Source organism: Peromyscus leucopus, chromosome 9 (assembly GCF_004664715.2).
Source record: "Peromyscus leucopus breed LL Stock chromosome 9, UCI_PerLeu_2.1, whole genome shotgun sequence".
Lineage (NCBI taxonomy): Eukaryota > Metazoa > Chordata > Mammalia > Rodentia > Cricetidae > Peromyscus > Peromyscus leucopus.
In genome coordinates this window covers 76,172,821-76,193,552 of record NC_051070.1, presented here as the reverse complement: position 1 = coordinate 76,193,552, position 20,732 = coordinate 76,172,821, and the positions used below count along the sequence as shown (strand labels likewise).

General features: G+C 47.0%; 1 protein-coding gene across 4 annotated transcripts in view; it reads left to right on the top strand.

Annotated features, from left to right (window-relative positions):
- Positions 1 to 4,004: 4,004 nt before the first annotated feature.
- Fbxo34 (F-box protein 34) overlaps positions 4,005 to 20,732 on the top strand; it is a 74,386-nt gene continuing 57,658 nt past the window's right edge. The window contains exon 1 of one of the 4 annotated variants that reach the window (XM_028873570.2): positions 4,005 to 4,159. In XM_028873570.2, coding sequence (XP_028729403.1) covers positions 4,014 to 4,159 — 146 coding nt within the window. In that variant the 5' untranslated portion in view covers positions 4,005 to 4,013. Of the gene's footprint in view, positions 4,160 to 4,319; positions 4,416 to 4,482; positions 4,751 to 20,732 lie in introns of those variants that run through there. The other 3 variants (XM_028873574.2, XM_037208593.1, XM_037208594.1) reach the window with 3 other exon arrangements.

The window sequence follows — 20,732 nt, the reverse complement described above, 5'->3', positions numbered from 1 at the left end:
TGCTTTGGCTCTCTGGCCCTTTTTCTTGCTGTTATACAAATGGAGAAAGTCAAGGGAACATCTTCCTAATGTGGCTTCACAGCTTTACACTTTCGATCAGTTCTGCTCAGGGAGGTCCAGTGGCTGGTCTGTGACAATTAAGTGTTTAAAACTTTATTGGCTGGCAACTAGGCCGAATAATTTTATGCATGTTCTGTGTACTCATATGTGTGTATGTTTATGTGGACACACAGGCATGTGGAAATCAGACACTGTTCACTGTCTTTTTTTTTTTTTTTTTTTTTTTGAACTTGCTGAGTATGCTAGACTGGCTGGCCAGCAAACCCTGGGGATCTGGCTGTCTCAGTCTCCTTAGTGCTGAGATTATAGCCCAGGCTACCACACTTTACTAGTGTTTTGATATGATTTCTGGGGACTGAGCTCAGGTTCTCAAAGCCCCATTGTATGTTTCAGACAGAATCTTGCAGCGTAGACAAGACTGGCCTGCAATTTGCAGCAATCCGGAGCCTTTTCCTTCTCAGTGCCAGAGCAGGCATGCATTGCCTAGCTTTGCAGTTTGTTAACAGCCAGCGCTCATTGCGTGTGTACCTGGATATTATGTTACGGACATTTACATAGGGTTTAGTTGCTTGATTTGGTTTGTGGTTTGGGGGAGAAGGTTTCACTATCTAGTCCAGGTTGACCCGGAACTCATGGCAACCCCTCAGCTGCACAAGTGCAAATATTTTATGGGCATGTGCCACCACTTACCACCTGACTTCCTCTGCTGTTACGGGAGTTTCATGAGTTAAAGAACATGAGTTAAAGAACGGACCCTGCAAAGCATAACTCAGATAGCATTGTACTGAGGTGGCAATGGCTTGCACACCGATGGCCTATCATTATCCAAAGTTCTTTCTGATTTCCTGAGCTCCAGTGCAGTATCTGTGGGGGGAAAAATAGGGCTTTGTTTTTGTTTTAAACATTTAACACTGCATCCAGGGAGATGGCTGAGTGAGTCGAAGATCTTGCTGCAAAAGCCTTACGGCCTGAGTTCCAACCCTGGAACCTACACACACATCCATACAAAGCCTTGCGCTGCTTAGCAACTGAAACCACCGAAGATACTGCCTCCACAAGGTGAGAAAGACTCACCCTAAATGTGGGCAGCACCCCTGGATGGCTGGGGCTCTGAACTGCCTATAAAAAGATGCTGAGCGCCACCACTCACCTCTGTCTACTTCCTGACTGTGGACACCATGTGACCAGCTACCTCTTAATGCCACTGTACCTTCTCTGCTTCATATTGTGAGCAACAGAAACCCTTTGCTCTATGTAATTAAAAAAAAACCAAAACTTTAGGTTTATTCATTTTACTTCATATTTATGAGTTTTGCCTGCATCTATGTCTGGGCATCATGTGTGCCTGGTGCCCTTGGAGGTCACAAGAGGGCATCAGAGCCCCTGAACCTGTAGTTACAGCAGGTTGTGAGCTGCCATTCGGGTGCTAGGAATCAAACCTGGGTTCTCTGTAAGAGCAGCAAGAGCTCTTCACCACTGAGCCATCTCTCCAGCCCCACCAAATAAGCCCTTTATTTCTTAAGTTGTTTTTGTCAAGTACTTTGATCACAGCAAAGAAAAAGTGACTGATGTAGGCCAGTAGGCCTGGTACTGATACAGCCCTTAGGCCTGGTGCATACTATATAGCCCAGAATGGCCTCAAACTGCTAACCACCTCCTGTCTCAGCCCCCAAATTTGGGGATTACAGATGTGTGCCACCATGCTTGGCTTATTTTTACATTTAAAAATTACAGCGTGTGTGTGTGTGTGGGGGGGGGGCATCCATGGTACACATGTCGAGGTCAGAGGATAACTTTTGGGAGTCAGTTCCCTCCTCCCATCAGGTGGGTCCTGAGGATTGAACTCAGGGTGTCAGGCTTGAGGATAGGTACCTTTATCTGCTGAGCCATCTCACTGGCCCTATTTTGACATTTTGACACTTAAGACTTCACATGCCTGTCATACATACATGTTTCAGAAGAGATTTTTTTTCTCCAGTTTGAGTAAGGTGTTTTAAGAATTGTTTTATGTGGATAGGTGTTTTGTCTGCGTGTATGTGCAGCCAGTGTGTGTCTGGTGCCCAAAGAGAGTGTCAGATCCCCTGGGACTGAAGTTACAGGTGGTTGTGAGCCACGGTGTGGGTGCTGAGAATCACACCTGGGTCCCTGGAAAGAGCAGTCAGAGATCCTAACTGCTGTGCCATCTCTCCAGACCCTCGAGTCAGGGTTTGACTGTGGTACACTGTACAAGCTGGTCTTGAATACTTGAAACCTCCCATCGGACACTCCCAACAAGCATTCCTAAGAGTAGTGTTACATTAAGAGAACTGGCTAGAACTAACTTTTTAAAAAATGTGTGTGCAACATGAGTTTATGTGCACTACGTGCATGCAGATACCTGCAGAGACCAGAAGAAGGTGTCAACTCTCCAGGAACTGGAGTTCCAGGTGGTTGTGAGCCACCTAATGTGGGTGACCAGAGTCAAATTCAAGTCCCATGCAAGAATAGGTAGGTGATCTTAACTGCAGAACCATCTCTCCAGCCCCTACTTTCTTAAAGGGCTGGATAAAACCAGACTTTCCTGATTTTGGTGCTAGGACTCGAACCCAGGCCCTTTCGGACACTAATTTGTGCACAATCCCTGGGCTAACCTCCAGAAGGCTCACAACACCTGTAACTTCAGATCCAGGAAATTGACCCCTTCCTCTGGTTACTCCAGGAACCCACACAAGTGGCATACACAGACCCGGAGGCAGGAGCTGATGCAGAGGCCATGGAGGGGTGCTGCTTGCTGGCTTGCTCCCCGTGGCTTGCTCAACCTGCTTCCTTACAGAACCCAGGACCGCCAGCTCAGGGATGGCACTACCCACAATAGGTTGGGCCTCCCATGTCAATTACTAATTAAGAAAACGCCTTACAGGCTTGCCTACAGCCTGATCTTATGGAGGCATTTTCTTATTCGAGGCTCCCTCCTCTCAGATGACTTTAGCTTGTGTTAAGGTAACATAAAATTAGCCAGCACATTGTCCAATGTGGTTGAAATTATTCAATGGAAACAATTTTAAAGATTATTAAAAGGTGTTTTATTGATTCTCTGACTTGAATCTAGAAATTGAAAGCCTTTTTTTTTTTTTTTTTTTTTTTTTTTTATAAATTCATTGACAAGCCTGTAGGTTGCTGTAAACTAGCAGTTCAACCTCAAAGTTTATGTACTTTCTGGTAGGTACTTCTGTCATAATTTCATGTAAAATATATATTTTTTGAAAATTAGAATTTTATCTGCATGATGTTTTGCCTGCATATGTCTGTGCACCACGTGCATGCATTGTCTGTGGAGGTCAGAAAAGAGAGTCTAATTCCTTGGGACTGGAGTTACAGAGAGTTGTGAACCACCTCGTGGTACTGGGAATTGAACTGAGTTCCTCTGGAAGAGCAGTCCAGGCTGATCTCAAATTTGTGTTGTTATTGAGGATGACCTTGAACTTCTGGTCCACCGGCAGCCACTTCCCAAATTCTGGGATTACAGATGTGAAGCAGCGTGCCCAGTGTGTACGATGCTAGCTAGGTATCAAACCTAGGGCTTTGGGCTTGCTAAGTGGTTGGTTTTTACACGCTTGAACTCGGAAATAAACACCATGTAAGCTCGTGGCGGACCCGAGATTAGGACCCAGGTACGTTGGCTACCGAACAGTGTCCAGCATATGACTTCTGGACCACCTGGGAGCGCTAATGAACTTGTCACTCTAGCCTTGCTCTAGGGTTAGGGTCCTAGCCCCGCGGTGGCCGCACCGGAGCTCCCCGCCGTCTCCACCACTGGGGGGCTCGCAGGCGCTTCTCCCGGCGGCCTTCCACCTCTCTCCGCAGCGCTCGCGGCCACCGGCAGGGGGCGCCGGCGCGCGCGGGCTCCGCGGCCCCGCCCCCGGGCAACCGTCGATTGGGCCGGCGCGTGATGTCACGCCGGTTTAGCCAAACAAATGGGTTTCGGGGCGAGCGTTGGGCTCCGCCGCCGCACCGCGCTGAGCTCCTGGTCCGCCTCAGTCTTGGGGAGCGAGTCAGGCCTGCCGCCGCCGCATCGGGCTGCCGCAGCCCCGGGCCAGGCCCCGGCCGGGCAGAAGCACAGGTGGGCCGGGCGGGGAGGCAGGGGCGCGAGGCGGGCGGACACCGTGGCGGCTCCCGCTGCTCCCCGCGGCGGGGCCGGGCGTTGGGGGCGGGGACCCGCGGGTCGCCGCGCTCGGGGTGCCGCCGCCGCCGCCGCCGCCGCCGCTGCCGCCGCCGCGTCCTCCGGGCGCCGTCCGCGCGGCCTGGCCCCGAGGTCGTGCGCCCGGTGGGTCCCTGGGCCCCCCGAGAGGCGGAGGACCCGAGCTAGGCCGCCTCCGGTGAGCTGTGTGCGGGGGGCGCGGGGTCTGGGGTCCGGGGTGGGGGGGGTCCCAGCGCAGGTGAGCGGCGCGTCCCCTCCGCCCTCCCTCCCCCGGGGGCCCTGGCGTGTGAGCCTGCGGCGGTGAGGTCACAGTGCCCAGGCTCCGGGCGCCTGTGATGTCAAGGCTCGACCCAGAGAGACCGTGATGTCACCGCAGGCCCCGAGTGGCGACCTTGGCGCGCGGAAGGGCTGGGAGGACCCGCGGGGAGAAAAAGGAAGTTCAGTCCCTAGCAGATTTGAACCGAAATCGTGGGATCTCTCGGCTTCGTTCCGTTCGAATGTAATAATTGTCAGGTGCTTAAAACTTCATTTTCGGGAAGCATCGCTAGTACGCTTTGAGGACGTTTTGGGTTTGGAAATAGAGAAGTCATGGGGGACCTTGGGGGGTGGGGAGGGCGAGGAAGGGGTACTGGGGTATTCACTTTCAGGAAGCTAAACTCAGTTTGATGGTTTGATAACGGCAGTGGCTGGGGAGGGGTGCGCGGGGGCAGAACCAACTGGAGTGCTGATAATTCAGTTGGCTTTATTTACCTTTTTTTTTTTTTGGCCAGTCATCTGCTTGTTAGCCTTTTTGTTAGCGAATGGCCATGGCAAGCAGATCTTAAACGAACTTTGTCTTGTAAAGAGGGAGAAGCTTGCATCAATGCAGCATTCTTTTAAAATAATAATCGCCCGAGGATTTAATATATCCAGGTGTTTTTTTGCACCACCCCTCCTCCCGCCGTTCATCAAGGATAATTGGAGGTTTTCTGTGGTTATAGCTCAGCAACAAGCCTTTTTGCTTTTTTTTTTTTTTTTTTTTTTTTTAAAAACCATGACTGGCCTGTAACTTAATATAATAACACATCGGAAGCCTGCTTTTCGGGACAGGTAACTGAAATTTGGTCGGTAGTGCTTTTGAATGTGAAATTATAAATTTTAGCAGGTGATTTTGTGAATGTTGTTTTTCCTCGGGCTTTCAAAAGATAGAAGATCTGCGTAGAAGCTGGCGTTCTAAACCTGCTTGGGATATTCCAGCGAATCAGTCTTTTCATCCTTTCTTCCCTCTAAAATCCGGTTCAAAAGGTAGCAGACTCAAAACTGGAGCATAATTATGATTAGGATTTTCAGCAGGATGCCTTCGTAGGAGCTGTCCGTGGGTCCTCAGGGACAGTTACTTGTACTAGTAGGGTGCTCTCCCCCCAATACTTCCTGCTTCCCATTTGTTCTTCAAATGTTTGCATATCGTTTAATAACTTCTTTTTTGACTGGGTCTCGCTCTGGCTCTGAGTGGCTCAGTACTTGCTGTGCGGCCCAGGGTGGCCCGGAACCCTCATCAGATACCCTGTCTCTGGTGTGCTGGGAGTGCCTGTGTGTGCCATCACACCTGCCTCCTTGAAGAGTTTTGATGTCTTTTTGGATTTTACATCGGTATGCAGATGAAATGCCAATTAACACAGGAAATGAAAGCAAAAGTTATCTCTGTTAATATTGGATTTGGGTGTGTGTGTCCAGAGATTCAAGTCCAGGGTCTTCTACACACAAATATTGGCCCTGAGCTACATTCCCAGGTCCTTACTGTTGGATTTGACTCGAAGTTCCCAAGACAAGCCTTCTCAAATCTTATTTTATCCTCACCAAACTTTGATAATTCAGTAGCCATTCTGTGTATTGTTGAACAGAATTTTTCCCCTTAAAGAAATTGGAAATTGGGGCTGGAGAGATGCCTTGGCGGTTAAGAGCACCGACTGCTTTTCCAGAGGACCCAGGTTCAATTCCCAGCACTCACATGGCAGCTCACAACTGTCTATAACTCCAGTTCCAGAGGACCCTCACACAGACATACACACAGGCAAAGCACCAATGCACATAAAATAAAATAAATAAATGATTAAAAAAAGGAAATTAGAAATTGTATACTAATAATGTCCAGGTAAAGCTTTTACTAAAATTTGAGCCTTTGGAACACCCAGCACGTGTTATTCACATGAAACTGCTGATATGCGAGTGGGGCAGGTGGGTGTTAATCTACCTACTATTTAAGGTCAGAGAATGGTCTCACAGGGGATATGTTCCAAAGTTGACTGTGATACTAAAAGGGACCCCTACAGGAGTCATTGTTAGGTAGGCTCCTTCCTGGCTCTGTCAGTGGTTCTCAACCTTCCTAATGCTGTGACCCTTTAATACAGTTCCTCCTGTTGTCGTGACCTCCAACCATAAAATTTATTTGCTCCTTCATAACTGTAATTTTGCTGCTTTTATGAATTGTAATATCTGATATGTGACCCCTGTGGGAGGGGTCACGACCCACAGGTTGAGAGCTCCTGCTCTATGTAAATTGACTGTGCTAATGTAAATGGGAAGGGATGGAAGTCAGTCTGAATGGGAATGGCAGACCCTGGGGTTGATGGCCGTGCTTGGCGGTGCTTGTCTGCCTCATTGCTTACCTTGCTTGGGTGTTAGTTTTTATTTTGACATGGAGAAAGAAGAGTTAATAGGTGGAGAATGGAAGTCTTAGTGGGTTCTGATGTTACTAAGAGACACTGGTGGGCATAGAGAAAGCCTCCTTAGTGTATCGTTGCATAACAAGCCATAGCTATGGAACATTTGTATAACCTGCTTCTACTTTGGATGCTTTTCACCCACGCCTTGCAGATTTGGGTTCTAGGAAGCAGCTCTTACTTCTTAAATGGCTTTATGGAAATTGGAGATTAAGCTTATTTTAAGATATTTTGTCATTGAGTTCACTTCCAGAACTCGGAGGGACCGAAGCAGTCGTTAGCGATGTGGCATCTTCCTAATGGGTACACAAACCCTGGGATGAGGGTAGTGTCAGAATTCTCTCGGCTAGGCTTATTGGGCAGTTATTTTACTAACGTGCAGAACTTAAAATCCTGTAAACATTTTCTAACCTTAGTTTATGCTCAGCGAGTGGAATTTCTACAGTATTGAAATGCCACTGGACTTGACTCTTGTCTTAATGCTTGTTGGTAGGAGGAGAATAGTCTTGAGAGACTTCATTTAGAGCCACTTTCCCAAATTTGCAGCTGTTTAAAACCAGATACTTGGGGGAAGCGACCATGGTGTGGTGAATGCCTCTCTTGTTAGGTCATTGGTGACAGGCAGGATTCAGGAGGTGCATAATCTGCATGCTGTCCTCTGGAAGCAGCAACAGAAAAGAGCAGATGAGCTCTGATGCACAGTGGGGCATTTGGAAATGGATTTCTGTCCATCCTTGTCTACTTTGTCGCCCCCACTTATGTTTATGAGATTTTGAAGCAGGTGAGCCTACTGTATCATCCAGGACGGAGTTCATAATTAAAATGTATATGATTCTCAGTGTTCATTTAAATTACTTAACCTTTCATTTTCAACTCCATCTTCTAGTTATTGCTCCACAGGACTCTACTAGAGCATCCCGTTGGAAATACTTAGCTTCACAGTGTAAGTCTTAAGTGTGAATCCAAGCCTGTGCTAGTGTGCCTGCACAGCCCTGTCAGCCAGCAAACACTTTTTGAGCATCTTTGTGCCAGAGACTGCGGCACATGATGCAATCAGTGCCTACTGCACGTTCTTACCTTTTCTTCTTCTTCTTTTTTTCTTTTGGTGTGTGGGTGTGGGTGTGCACTTGCGCACTAATGCACCCTCCTGCATGGGAAGAGGTGTGGAGACCAGACGTCTCCCTCAGTCACTTCTCCACCCTAATCTTTGAGACAGTTTCACTGAAACTGAGGGTCACTGCTTTATCTAGACCTGCCTGGCTAGTGAGTCCATGGGATCCAACTGTTTGTCCCTCTCCCAGGTACTGGGGATACAGACATGTACCACTGTGCTCAGCTTTGAATGAATGGGTGCTGGGGATCTGAACTCAGGGCCTCATACTTGAGTAGCAAGCACTTTACTCCTCCTCTGAGGACCTGTGTCCCCATCCTTTACCTTCGATTGACATTGACTTAGCAGAGAGAGCACGGGGTCTGAGGGATTAGAATCAGGCCCATGACTGCTGGTACACTTGGCCGGTCAGGTGTTCCCAGACTGTTAGTTAAGGAGGCATTAGAAACGCAGGTAGAAAGGATAGGGAGGACACTGTCATAGCCTCAGACAAAGGACTTATGTCATTACGTCACTGATTTGTATTGTCCTAGAATGAATGGCGAGGATAAGTGCCTAAGGCCAGAGCTAGTCTGTGTAGGCCATCAAAATTACATCTGTTCTCTGTTCCCCCTTTCCTTCCTTCCTCTCAATTTTTGGTTTTTTGAGACAGAATATTACCACATAGTTCAGGTTGGCCTTAAACTCACAATTTCCCTGCAGTAGCCTTCCAAGTTCTGAGACTCTAGGCATGCTTCACCACGCCTGACTGTCTTCACTTTCAGGTGTGTGTGTGTGTGTGTGTGTGTGTGTGTGTGTGTGTGTGTGTGTGTACCTTTTTATTAAAGTGAGTTCTCTTAGTTTGTGGCCTTGAGAAGTGCATGAGCCTCTCATAGCCTTCATTTTTAGTCTTTTCTTGACATGTTATGGGGAAAATTATTATTACAGAAAAATATTTGACTGTTGAATACCTAAATACCCACCATCTAGATTCTGTAATTCCATAATAGTCTGCGAATAGTCAGCTGACTTTGTCTTACTACCTGTTTATTTCCCTCCTTTTATCAGCCAATCTTTTAGTTTCGTTGTATTTTATAGTAAGTATATTTCACATGTACATACTTCAGAATACTTAATACTTACTTAGTTTTAGGTAACATTTATAGTAAAATGTACAAATCTGTATCTCCATATCCATGTAACCTGTGTATCCTGTCAAGATCACAGGACATTACCGTCACCGCAGAGAGTCTCTCGTCAGTTTAAGTGGCCATTAATCTTTCGCTGTATTACATTCCCCAGTTTCTTCTGAAACTGCTTAAAAACCCGCTTGCCTGCTTCGTTAGTGCACATCTGGGCAGGGTTATTCTGGGGGTTAGGACAGCAAATGGGCGCTCAGGTGGTGGGAGCGAGCGGGTGCCTTTACCAGAGAGGCTTTGGGACCGCCTGACCTTGTTGTCCTGTGTGGGAGTCAGCAGGCCACCGAGCGAGCACAGCATTGGCTGGTGTGAAAGAACCTGGCTAAGCTGTTTTGTTTTAGCAGCCCTACCGAGGAGGGGGAGTGGCCCTGGGAAGCAGTAACTGAAAATGTGGGGATGGCTTTGGGGGTGGGTAGACAGGAGACAGTGGGCTGCTGGGAAAGGAACTTTAAAGACACCTGTGGACTCAGGTGGAAGTGAGGAGTGGGTTGGAAACTAGAGGGCTGGCAGTCGTGTTGAACGTGGACAGAACAGGGCAGTTGTGTCCTTGTGCTCTCTCTTCAGAAACACTTTCCGAGCCGTGGAAGAGTCACCTCAGCAAAGTGCTGACGGTGCCCGTGGCCTCTCTTGACGACTTACAGTAATATGACGGCGACAAAAGCAAGTTCCACGGGAGATTCATAATGAAAAGGGACAAACTGGCCCGGTTAGAAAAGAAAGACACTCGGGGGAGAGCGTGCAGGGTGTAGCCCGGTGAACTTTGGATAAAGAGATTAGCGTGGGCCGGTGAGGCCAGGTGCTGTTCATCAGGACAGTAATCCTGAAGGCATGTCAGCCCCTGTACAGCTGCCCTGCCCGTCACAGGCCCAGATGACCTCAAGGTTCTGTTCCTCACATTCCAGTGTCCACTTCCGACTACCCCAGGTGCAGTCTAGGTCACAGTGGCCACCTCTCTGGAGGTCTCAAACTTTAGCTGTGTGCCTCAGGCTCCTCCAGAGCAGAGTGCCTAAATTGTGTGTGCGAGTGTGTATGTATGTGAGTGTGTGTGTGTGTGTGTGTGTGTGTGTGTGTGTGTGTGTGAGAGAGAGAGAGAGAGAGAGGGAGGGAGGGAGGGAGGGAGGGAGGGAGGAAGGGAGGGAGGGAGAGAGTGAACAAGAGTATGGACAGGGCATTCTGTATTCACCTAGATCTCAAAGCATGCTCTGGAGAACTTTGGATTCCAGACAGAGACCCCCACTCCCATCCAGTAGGTGGGCCGTGATGGAGAGCTCCCCCACCCCCATCCAGTAGGTGGGCAGTGATGGAGAGCTCCCCCACCCCCATCCAGTAGGTGGGCAGTGATGGAGAGCTCCCCCACCCCCATCCAGTAGGTGGGCAGTGATGGAGAGCTCCCCCACCCCCATCCAGTAGGTGGGCAGTGATGGAGAGTTCCCCCACCCCCATCCAGTAGGTGGGCAGTGATGGAGAGCTCCCCTACTCCCATCCAGTAGGTGGGCCGTGATGGAGAGCTCCCCCACCCCCATCTAGTAGGTGGGCAGTGATGGAGAGCTCCCCCACCCCCATCCAGTAGGTGGGCAGTGATGGAGAGCTCCCCTACTAGGGCCAAGCTCCATGGAGCTTTAGGGATGGAGTTGCCCCTACAGCCTCTGGAGTCTCCAGCTAACAACTCCGGCTTGATGAGATTTGCAGCCTGGGCTGTGTCCAGCAAAGCCATGGGAGTGGCTACTTCTTGGATCCTTGGGGGCCCAGTCCCCAGCATAGTTTGTCTGGAAAGCAGGCTATCAAGGCAGGGAGACTATGGAACACAGTCTGGGAGGTTCTGTACTTCGTGACAGCTTTAAGAAATGATTGGTTGATCTTTTAATGCATGCTCCACTCCCCTTTGGAATTGTGTCTGACTCACTGCTGGGTTTTGGAAGCACTTGAACTGTTTGGTTCTTTGGTTTCACAGGCCGGTACCAGACAGCAGTTTGCTTTGTGATGATTTTCATTCATTGATTTAGACGAAAGTCTGGACGTTAGGTTTCTGAGTTGTTGCTTGGATTGCCTGAGACCTTTGGGGCTGTTGCTAAGGAGTGAAGATATTTTGTATGACCTTTGGAGGACCAGGAACGGAAGTCTGTGGCTCAAATATGTCCCGCCAGATTCTGTAGTGAATCCTAATCTCAAGGGACGATTCTCAGGAGCTTCGGGCTGTGATTAGGTGTGTCCTTAGAAGAGCCTTGTTTTCTTTTTAAAAGGACTGGAAGTTTTGTTGTAAAGTATCAGTAGGAGAAGTGCCAGAATTTAGGGAGAATTTCTTAAAATTTGGTTTTCAAGTGTATGAGTGGCTTCCTGTTACGTACGTGCGTGAGTACCGTGTACTGCCTGGTGCCTGCGGAGGTCAGAAGAGGACGTTGGAAACCCTGGAACTGGAGTTACAGATGGTTGTGAGCTGCTGGGTGGGTGCTGAGAACTGCACCCCAGTCCTCTGCAAGAGCAGCCAGTGCTTGGAACCCTTGAGCATCTCTCGGTCCCCCCTTAGTGACATGCTTTGAGGAAAGAGGAAGGAGAAAAGCGACTTAGTGAAATCTCTGTCCTGTCTGTCACCATAGGTTTTGTTGACTTGGTTATTTCTATGTCCTTTCATTTCCTGCCTGCCTCTGTTTCTCACCTTTGCTGGCAGGAACTTCTTTGTTTTCCAGATCCAGACCCACTTTAGGGCTTCTCATGAAGTCACCCTTCTATTTATACCCCATAAGCTTTTAATTTGCTAGTGTTCCCTCTGCTAAGAGGAGAACCTCTTTGGAGTATCTGTTCGTTTTTTACTCACTGCTCAAGATGTCTGGCATTCTCCATAGTAATGACACCAAATGGGACTTAATGAGAAAGGATTTGTGAACGTTGGGATGGCTCTCCGTGTTAAATTGAGCTTCTAGGGACAAACCCCAGTGACAGTGCAGAACTTGCCTGCTAAATCCATTCCTTCTGCCAGCACAGGCCTTAGGACCAGTGTTCGAACCAGAGGCTGCCGCCACTGTATGTGATGGAGTTCTTTGGAGAAAATGTCCTGTTATTCTGTCTTCCTGGGAGACTCTTGGTGCCATGTGCTGTCATGATTGGAGTCTTCTGCAGTGTACTGTGTGAAGAGCTGAACCGACTCACCCAGATTATCCTTTGGGTGAAGATACAGCCTCTTCTAGTTTTGTTGCTTCTCAACAAAGCCATGGCTTGTAGTTTTCTGAGAGAGCCTAGTGAAATCAATGGTAACATTTGTTTAATTTTTAAAATGTTGGGATAGCAGAAAACTAGCTCATTCACTAGCTAGCACCATTGAGAAATCCAAAGATAAAGTTGGACTGCATACTTGTGTGTTCTGACTTCATTTTTGCTTCCTTCCTTTTTTTTTTTTTTTGAGACAGGGTTTCTCTGTATAATGGTCCTGGCTGTCCCGGAACTTGCTCTGTAGAAGCCTTGATCTTAGAGATCCTCCTGTCTCTGCCTCCCAAGTGCTGGGACTAAAGGCGAGCGCCACCACCCGGCTTTCCTTCCTTTATTTAATGAGCTCAACTTTTATGCTTTTTGTCCCTTTGTGGTCATAGTACATTTGTCATAGTTCATATCTCATGTCCTCATGCCATATGCAGAGGGGAAAGTCCTGCAGAAGCTGTGGGAAGGGCTCCTAAGCTGTTCTGTAGAACTTTGGGCAGCATGAAGTCTGAGGCCCCTTTCTTGAGCAGACCTTGACTGACATCCTGCTGACACATGGCCGTTGGAGAGGAGGGGGTCAAGGCCAAGGGCCAATAGATGCAGACAGCACACGCCCACTGTGCCGTCCCGAGTGCGCCTTTCCTGGCTCCCGTTGGTCAAGCACTTGTTCATGACTGTATCTTCTCCTCTTTAAATCTCTCCTAAGCCTCTGGTGTGGAGTAAGGATAGTCTGGTGGTTGAAGAAAGAAAACTCTCCTTTGTTTTATGAGCATGCTGGAAGAGGTGGGAGGACTATGTAGGGTAGTACTGTCCAATAAAAACACAGTGTTCGCCACACGTGCAGTTTACAGTCGTCTATGCAAATCATTTTGCGTGTGTGGTTTTGGACAAAAATTCCAGAGACAGCTGGGCAGTGGTGGCACACGCCTTTAATCCCAGCACTTGGGAGGCAGAGCCAGGCGGATCTCTGTGAGTTTGAGGCCAGCCTGGTCTACAGAGCAAGATCCAGGAAAGGTGCAAAGCTACACAGAGAAACCCTGTCTTGAAAAACCAAAAAAAAAAAAAAAAAAAAAAAAAAAAAAAAAAAAAAAAAAATCCAGAGACGATGTTCCCTCCTCCTTCCTTTTATCATTTTCTGTCTTTGAGATATAATGTAGCCCGAGCTGAGCCAGAGTTCAAAGTCCTCCTGGCTCAGCCTCACACCTGTGATCCTACTTTTGAGTTTGAACCCACTCTGATTTTCTTGAAAGTCGTTCTTGTAACTTTTTGTTGTTGTTGTTTTTGGTTTTTCGAGACGGGTTCTCTGTGTAGTTTTGGTGCCTGTCCTGGATCTCACTCTGTAGACACTTAGTGTGCGGTTCCCGCAGTCACCCCCTCTACTTGGTGTGCGGTTCCCGCAGTCACCCCTCTACTTGGTGTGCGGTTCCCGCAGTCATCCCAGTGCTCTATTTCTTCAGCCTTGCCTTGCCTTTTATGTTGCTTCAAATATAATCATTCCACGCCAGATATGGTGGATACACCCATATTCCCAGCACTTGAATGCATTCATCAGGAGTTCAAAGCCAGACTCAGCTATGTTTGAAGGCAGCCCGGGCTACATGAGACCTTGTCACAAACAAACAAACAAACAAACAAACAAACAAAAACCCAACAACACCCCCCCCCCAAAACAAAAAACCCAAACCAATATTCAAACCCAAACCACAGTAATCCATTAAAAAGAAAGATCTGTTTCCATAAAACCTCCTTGGGGTCCTCAGTTCCTCCTCACCTTTCCAGTTCCTTAAATTCCTATTAATGTGCACATCGAATACTTAGCTACTTAGTACTTCTGCTTCTACATATATGCAATTGTTTAATTGTTCTTTTTGTTTCATGTGTATTAGCCTTATTTCCTCTTCTAAATCATAAGCCTCACATCTTATTATGATCCTAAATTGCACGCGTGTAATTGAAGACTTAGCTTTCCCTTAATAAGGTTTTAATATAGCTGCCTATTTAAATTTGTGTCCTTAAATTTTTTAAAGTTATTTTGTTTTCTACTCTGTTGTCTAACTTTGAGATATGTTTTTAGCAGATTGGGTTGTTGGAGTTGGTGTGTGTGCATATGTCTGTGTGTGTTGCTGGAGATTAAACCCAGGTTTCACATGTGCTAGGAAAGTGCTTTTTAAAAGTTAAAATGATTATGTTTATGTAATTGCTTATTTGAATCACTCTAGGAACTACAGAGATAATTATTGATTAGCTGGAGTTTCTTAAGGTAAAATCTGTATTTGATAAGGATGTCTCAAGAGGACCCATTTGCTTTATTGTTGAAGAACCAGGAGAGGCAGACCAGTTTCCAAAGTAGGGCAGGAGATCTTATTTCAAGTTCAGACATCAGGCTTAGTCTCTGGGGTTCTCAGTACCTCACAGCCCCCACTCACTGTAGTCGGAGGGTGTAGGTCGCTGTAGTCGGAGGGTGTAGGTCGCTGTAGTCGGAGGGTGTAGGCCGCTGTAGTCGGAGGGTGTAGGCCGCTGTAGTCGGAGGGTGTAGGTCGCTGTAGTCGGAGGGTGTAGGTCGCTGTAGTCGGAGGGTGTAGGTCGCTGTAGTCGGAGGGTGTAGGTCACTGTAGTCGGAGGGTGTAGGCTGCTGTAGTCGGAGGGTGTAGGTCACTGTAGTCGGAGGGTGTAGGCTGCTGTAGTCGGAGGGTGTAGGTCACTGTAGTCGGAGGGTGTAGGCTGCTGTAGTCGGAGGGTGTAGGTCACTGTAGTCGGAGGGTGTAGGTTGTTGTAGTCCAGGTTGTCAGCTGCTCTAGGTGAAGAGCTCTCTGTGTTGTAGTATGTTGGTCCTTTCAGGTGCTATGAAGAGGACCATCATAGCATCTGGAAAGAAGTTTAAAGAGGGTCAGAACTTGATGCTTTAAGGAATCGCCCCTCCCCCAGTTCTTTGACGTGTTATGATAATAATTAGCTTGATGAAATAGAAATATGTTAACATTTTTAATTTGTGGAATTTTAAGACCCATTATTTTCCTGGGAAATGTAAACTAGGCATTGATGCTACTAAGTGCATTAGTTTTTTTGTCTGTTTGCTTGAGATGGTATCTTTCTGTGTAGCCCAGGTTGGCCTAAAATTCATGCTCCTGTCCTGTTCTAGTGCTTGGATTACAGGCATGCCCACCAGACCTGGCTAAGTCCTGTAACCTTTGCTCTTAGCACGCTGTACAGATTTTCTGTTCTTTGACAGTCTTTAAGCATTCTCCATGTCCTGCCGTTGTTTTCCCGGACTCCTGTGGAGCACATGTACTCCAGAGGACCCACTCCTTACGAAGAGTTTCTAATAGTTGGTGGTTTTGTTTGTAACTTCCCGAGCCTATCTGAAGCAACCTGATGGTTGGCTCCGTTTTGTTTCACAGTAGTGAGGATCAAACCCAAGACCTCACAGTTCACAATTTCAGCCCAGCCTGTTGTTTTTGCTGCTGACAAGAGAAATGATAGATGATGTCTCCTTTTGGGTTGAAATGTATGTATGCTTAGCTTAAAAGGTTGTTTGGATTTTGGGTGGGCCCATACCCGAGTGGAGGTCTGTGTCCCAAGACTGAGTACTGGTGCAAGAAAACGGCTTGCTGCAGATGTAGCTCTCGGGGTGCATAGAATCTGCAAGACTCCGGTCATCTTTGGTGCTAAATATCTCAGATCTAATTTATATTTCTAAAGTAAAGGAATATTTTTTATTTTATGTGATATAATTATTATCATTACATAGAAATAGATAGAAAATGGAATCTAAAATTATATATCCAAAAATAGATCCAGTCTCAAATGGAGTAGTCAATTTAGACATGTATGATGATGCTTACTTGTACCTAACAGGGGGCGGGGTGCTGAGGCAAGGGGATTTTGTGTTCGAGGCCATCTTGAGCTACACACAATAAAACAAAACTCTGTGTGTGTGTGTGTGTGTGTGTGTGTGTGTGTGTGTGTGTGTGTGTGTAGGCAAGTCTTGTTTATTTGTTTATGTAGCCTAGGCTGACCTTGAACTTCATCCAGATCCTTCTGCCTAGTATTACAGGAATGGGTTGTATCACCAGGGCTGGTTCAAAAAATAAAATTTTCGTAACTCTTATGTTTATGCTGTGGAGAAAGGTAACTTATGCGTATGTTAAGGCAGTGTTGACAACTAGATGGGGTGGCTCACACCTGTAATCCTTTGAGGGGCCGAGGCAGCAGGATCATCAGGAGTTTGAAGACAGCCTGCCTTAGACAGTGAGTTTCAGCCTGGCTTAGGCTACCTGTCTCAGAAAGAAAAAAAGGGAGAAACAAAACTATTGAAAAGGTCACCACCTTTGGTCAGCTTGATACATCTCATCTATTTCTACGCTTAATCAATCTGCATGCTTGCTAGTGTTCCTATTTGTAATTCTTCAGGATCTTTATTCTTGACCCCCAACCCCAAATCTTTTATATGATTTCTTTGGTTAATGGGACCTTTTTTTTTTGTTGATCATTTTTTTCCATAGAAAAAACAAAACGATTTATTTTTATTGTATGCCTCTGAGTGTCTTGCCCGTATGTGTGTGCAACGCCTGCATGCAGTACCCACAGAGGCCAGAAGAGGGCATCAGATCCTCTGACATTTGAGTTCTAGACAGTTGTTAGTTGTCATGTGGGCGCTGGGATTTGAACCCTGGGTCATCAAGAAGAGCAGCAGGTATTCTTCACTGCTGAGCCATCGCTCTTGTTGGCTTTTTAACTGCATTTGGTTACTTTTGTCTGTTTCTATTAAGAACACGTGATGAGAGATTAAAAGATAGCTAGTGTAGCTAAATGGGACATATTTTCTTATCCCTTCTCAAAGGAATTGACTTCTTAGGCTTTCCATTCCCTTTCTCCTTTCCAACACTTTAATTCTCTTATGTCTAGTATGTGGTGGTTTGACTAGGAACGGTCCCCATAGGCTCATACATTTGAATGCTTGGTCATCAGGGTTTCGGGGATGTGGCCTTATTGAAGGAAGTGTGTCACAGGGGGTGGGATTTGAGGTTTCAGAAGCCCAAGCCAGTCACAGAGGCTTGCTTTCCTTCTGCTGCCTTCAGATCTGGATGTAGAACTCTCAGCTGCTTCTCCAGCACCACGTCTGCCTGCACGCTGCCATGCTCCCTGCCATGATGACAGTGGACTAGCCTCTGAAACCGTAAGCCAGCCCCAGTTAAATGCTTTCTTTTGTAAGAGTTACGGAGGTCATGGTCTCTGCACAGCAGTAGAACACTGAGACATAGTGGTTCTTCCGGCGCCTGGTTCCACGCAGGCGCCGGAAACTAAAACTACGGCTTTTGAGAAAATGTTTTTTGACTAGGTCATATCTTCAGTGGTTCAGAATGCCAAAGGGGCCGTTTCCCCCCACCCCTCTACTGGTTACCCATCCCTCTTTAGAAACAGCAGGATTGCTGTGTCTTACCTGTTCTCAGCACATAGAAAAACAAACACAGAAAATACAAAGAATCTAAAAAAAATTAAAAATAAATATGTGGCACTTTGCTTTTATTAATTTTTTTTTTTTTATTTTGGTTTTTCGAGACAGGGTTTCTCTGTGTAGCTTTGCGCCTTTCCTGGAACTCGCTTTGTAGACCAGGCTGGCCTCGAACTCACAGAGATCCGCCTGGCTCTGCCTCCCAAGTGCTGGGATTAAAGGCGTGCGCCACCACTGCCCGGCTGCTTTTATTATTTTTTTAAACATTTTTTTTCAATCTTTACATCTTGGTATATGAAGAAAGTATTTGTGATCTAGAAGGCCTGAACAGTGGGTTAAAAACAAGTGTTTCCGATGCGAGAGTTGAGGAAGCACTTAGGCCTGGTGCAGTGCTTGTAATGGCCCCTCTCCTCTCTTTAAAGTTAAGGTGTAATTAACTCACAGGCAATGCTGCAGTCGTGGGACGATCATCTAGTCTGTCCGTCTGTACTTCCCTCACCTTCGCTTTCCAGACCGTGTAGGCCCTTTCTCTTCCAAGTGTGGTCCTGGTCCTCGGTGACCTATCTGGATCTTCAAGTGAGCTCTTCCAGGCCGTGTGGTTCGAGGAGCAGAGGGTACATGCCCACCTTTTGAAAGGAGGTGTCTAGAAGCAGTTTTGTTACTCGAATGCGTTGTTATGGTCACCCCAGAGTCAGGGAGGTGGGAACCAGACGTCAGCATCTGTGTCGCCGGCTGCCGTGCGGTCTTGTGAATGAGCCCTGTGGGTAGAGCTGCTGCTCACAGTAGTGAGAGAGATGGAGACCGGAGAGCACGTCTGCCTGTTCTCTGTCCCAGTTTTCACAGTAGGTGATGTCAGAAGTATAACCGAATTGTGGCCGAGGCCGTCTCTGATTGGCCCAGTAGGATAGGTAGAGAAAGTAATTCTATCCTAATGCCCTAACGGTCTGACAGTGCCTGAAAATGCAGACTGCACATCAAGCCAATGTCATGCTAAGTCAGATGATTGATACACATGCAGCAGCACATTTCCATTGTCCTACAGGAAACTAATGGTTGATGGAAAAGAAGGAAGGCTTTAACTCATCACTGCCTCCCAGCGAGCTTGGGAGGACGGTAGACGGTGATGTGGTACGGTGAGCTTAGCGTGTTAGTATGCCTGGAGTGCCAGCTACAGGGGAGGACCAACCGCTGGACTCCAGGAGTTGGAGACGCTCCTTCAAAGCAGATGAAAGGTTAATCTAGCTTTCATTGTTATTTTTTCTCCTCTGTTTTCCTTCCATGTACATGTAACCTGCAGAAGCAGCATTCACAGCCCACCTGCTTTAGCATCCCAGGGCTGTGAGTTCTAATTGTTCTCTTAGCCTAAAGAGGTAAAAACAAAGTAATAAACGTATGTCCTGTTTGGTTTGCTTTTACAGAAAGATGCATGTTTTGTTTTTTTATATAATTGTTTTGTTGAGATTCTCTAAATTTTCTTTTTTACTCTCCAGTTCAAATGGGTTCAGATTACGTAACATATATTTTGCCAAAACTCTTTAGGAGGCTATTGAGTTTTTTCAAGTGCATTTCAATGCTGGGTGTGGTTAGGTATGCCTATAATTCCATCACTCAGTTTACATGGTGGCAGACCAGGAAGCATCCAGGACAAGGGGCAGGTATGACTTCAGTTGTCCACCGTAGTGACCTTCTGCCACTAGCCAGGCCCCACCTCCGTGTGTGTGTGTGTGTGTGTGTGTGTGTGTGTGTGTGTGTGTGTGTAACAAGTGTCCAGAAGAGTAGCAGACTTTCCAGTTCCAACCAGACCAACGCAGTATCAGTGTTTTGGCCTTTCTAGGAGGGAAGGGAACTTAAATATTATAATGCCAGTGAGCATACTTTTGAATTATCACTAATTAAATAAATTTTAATAAGAACTTGGTACCCATGACCTAAAACAAGGGTTTTGAGATACTTGTAGTGCAGAATCATTCACTTTTCTGGGTTCAAATTTCTATACATTTCTCTTTTATTTATTTTTAAAAAATATTTATTTGTATTTTATGTACATTGGTGTTTTGCCTGTAGGTCTGTGTGAGGGTGTCAGAGCCCCTGGAACTGGAGTTACAGACAGTTGTGAGCTACCATGTAGGTGATGGGAATTGAACCTGGATCCTCTGGAAGAGCAGCCAGTGCTCTTATCTGCTAAGCCATCTTTTCAGCCCCCCATTTCTCTTATTTTTCAGAAAACAAACGACAGAACAGTGAGGGTTACCAGTCCAAGCCTAGGGCAGGCCCTCCGCCCATCACTGGACTTTGTGGTGTTCTTCAGGGTCCTTCTGAAGGTCTCATGGCCTAGGATAGAAACGGGTGCTGGCCGTGGACTTTTCAGTGGGAAGGGCACAGTTAGGTAGAGATTCGTTAAGTGAATGTATGTGAGTTGTTTTGTTTCACCAGACATACTTTTCAGGGGAGGCGGAGAGAGAAGAGGCTGGTGGCTTGCCATCTTACGTTTTGCTTGTTGGTATCATCCACCAGTGTCTAAATAATTAGACCAGCAAGCACCTGTCCTGAGGTTTGTACTGGTGCTTCCTGTGACTGGGTTGATGTCGTTCGATAAATCTAACTCCTGTAGACTCTTACACATCTCCACCCTATTTAAATTGCCACTGCCGATTTTCCTTTGCGCTTCTTAGCTCCTTGGGCTTCACCTCCCTAAATGTTAGAGTCAGTCTGAGGCAGGAGTCCCAAGTGTGTATAACAGGTGTAATTTAGGAGGAGTAAAGGGGCGGCAGGGGTAGATCTGCGATCCTTTTCTTTGCCTTAGCGGTTAGCTCCTTGAGTGCTGAGTGCTGGGATTGAAGATGTGCGCCCCTGCCCCTGACCTGCA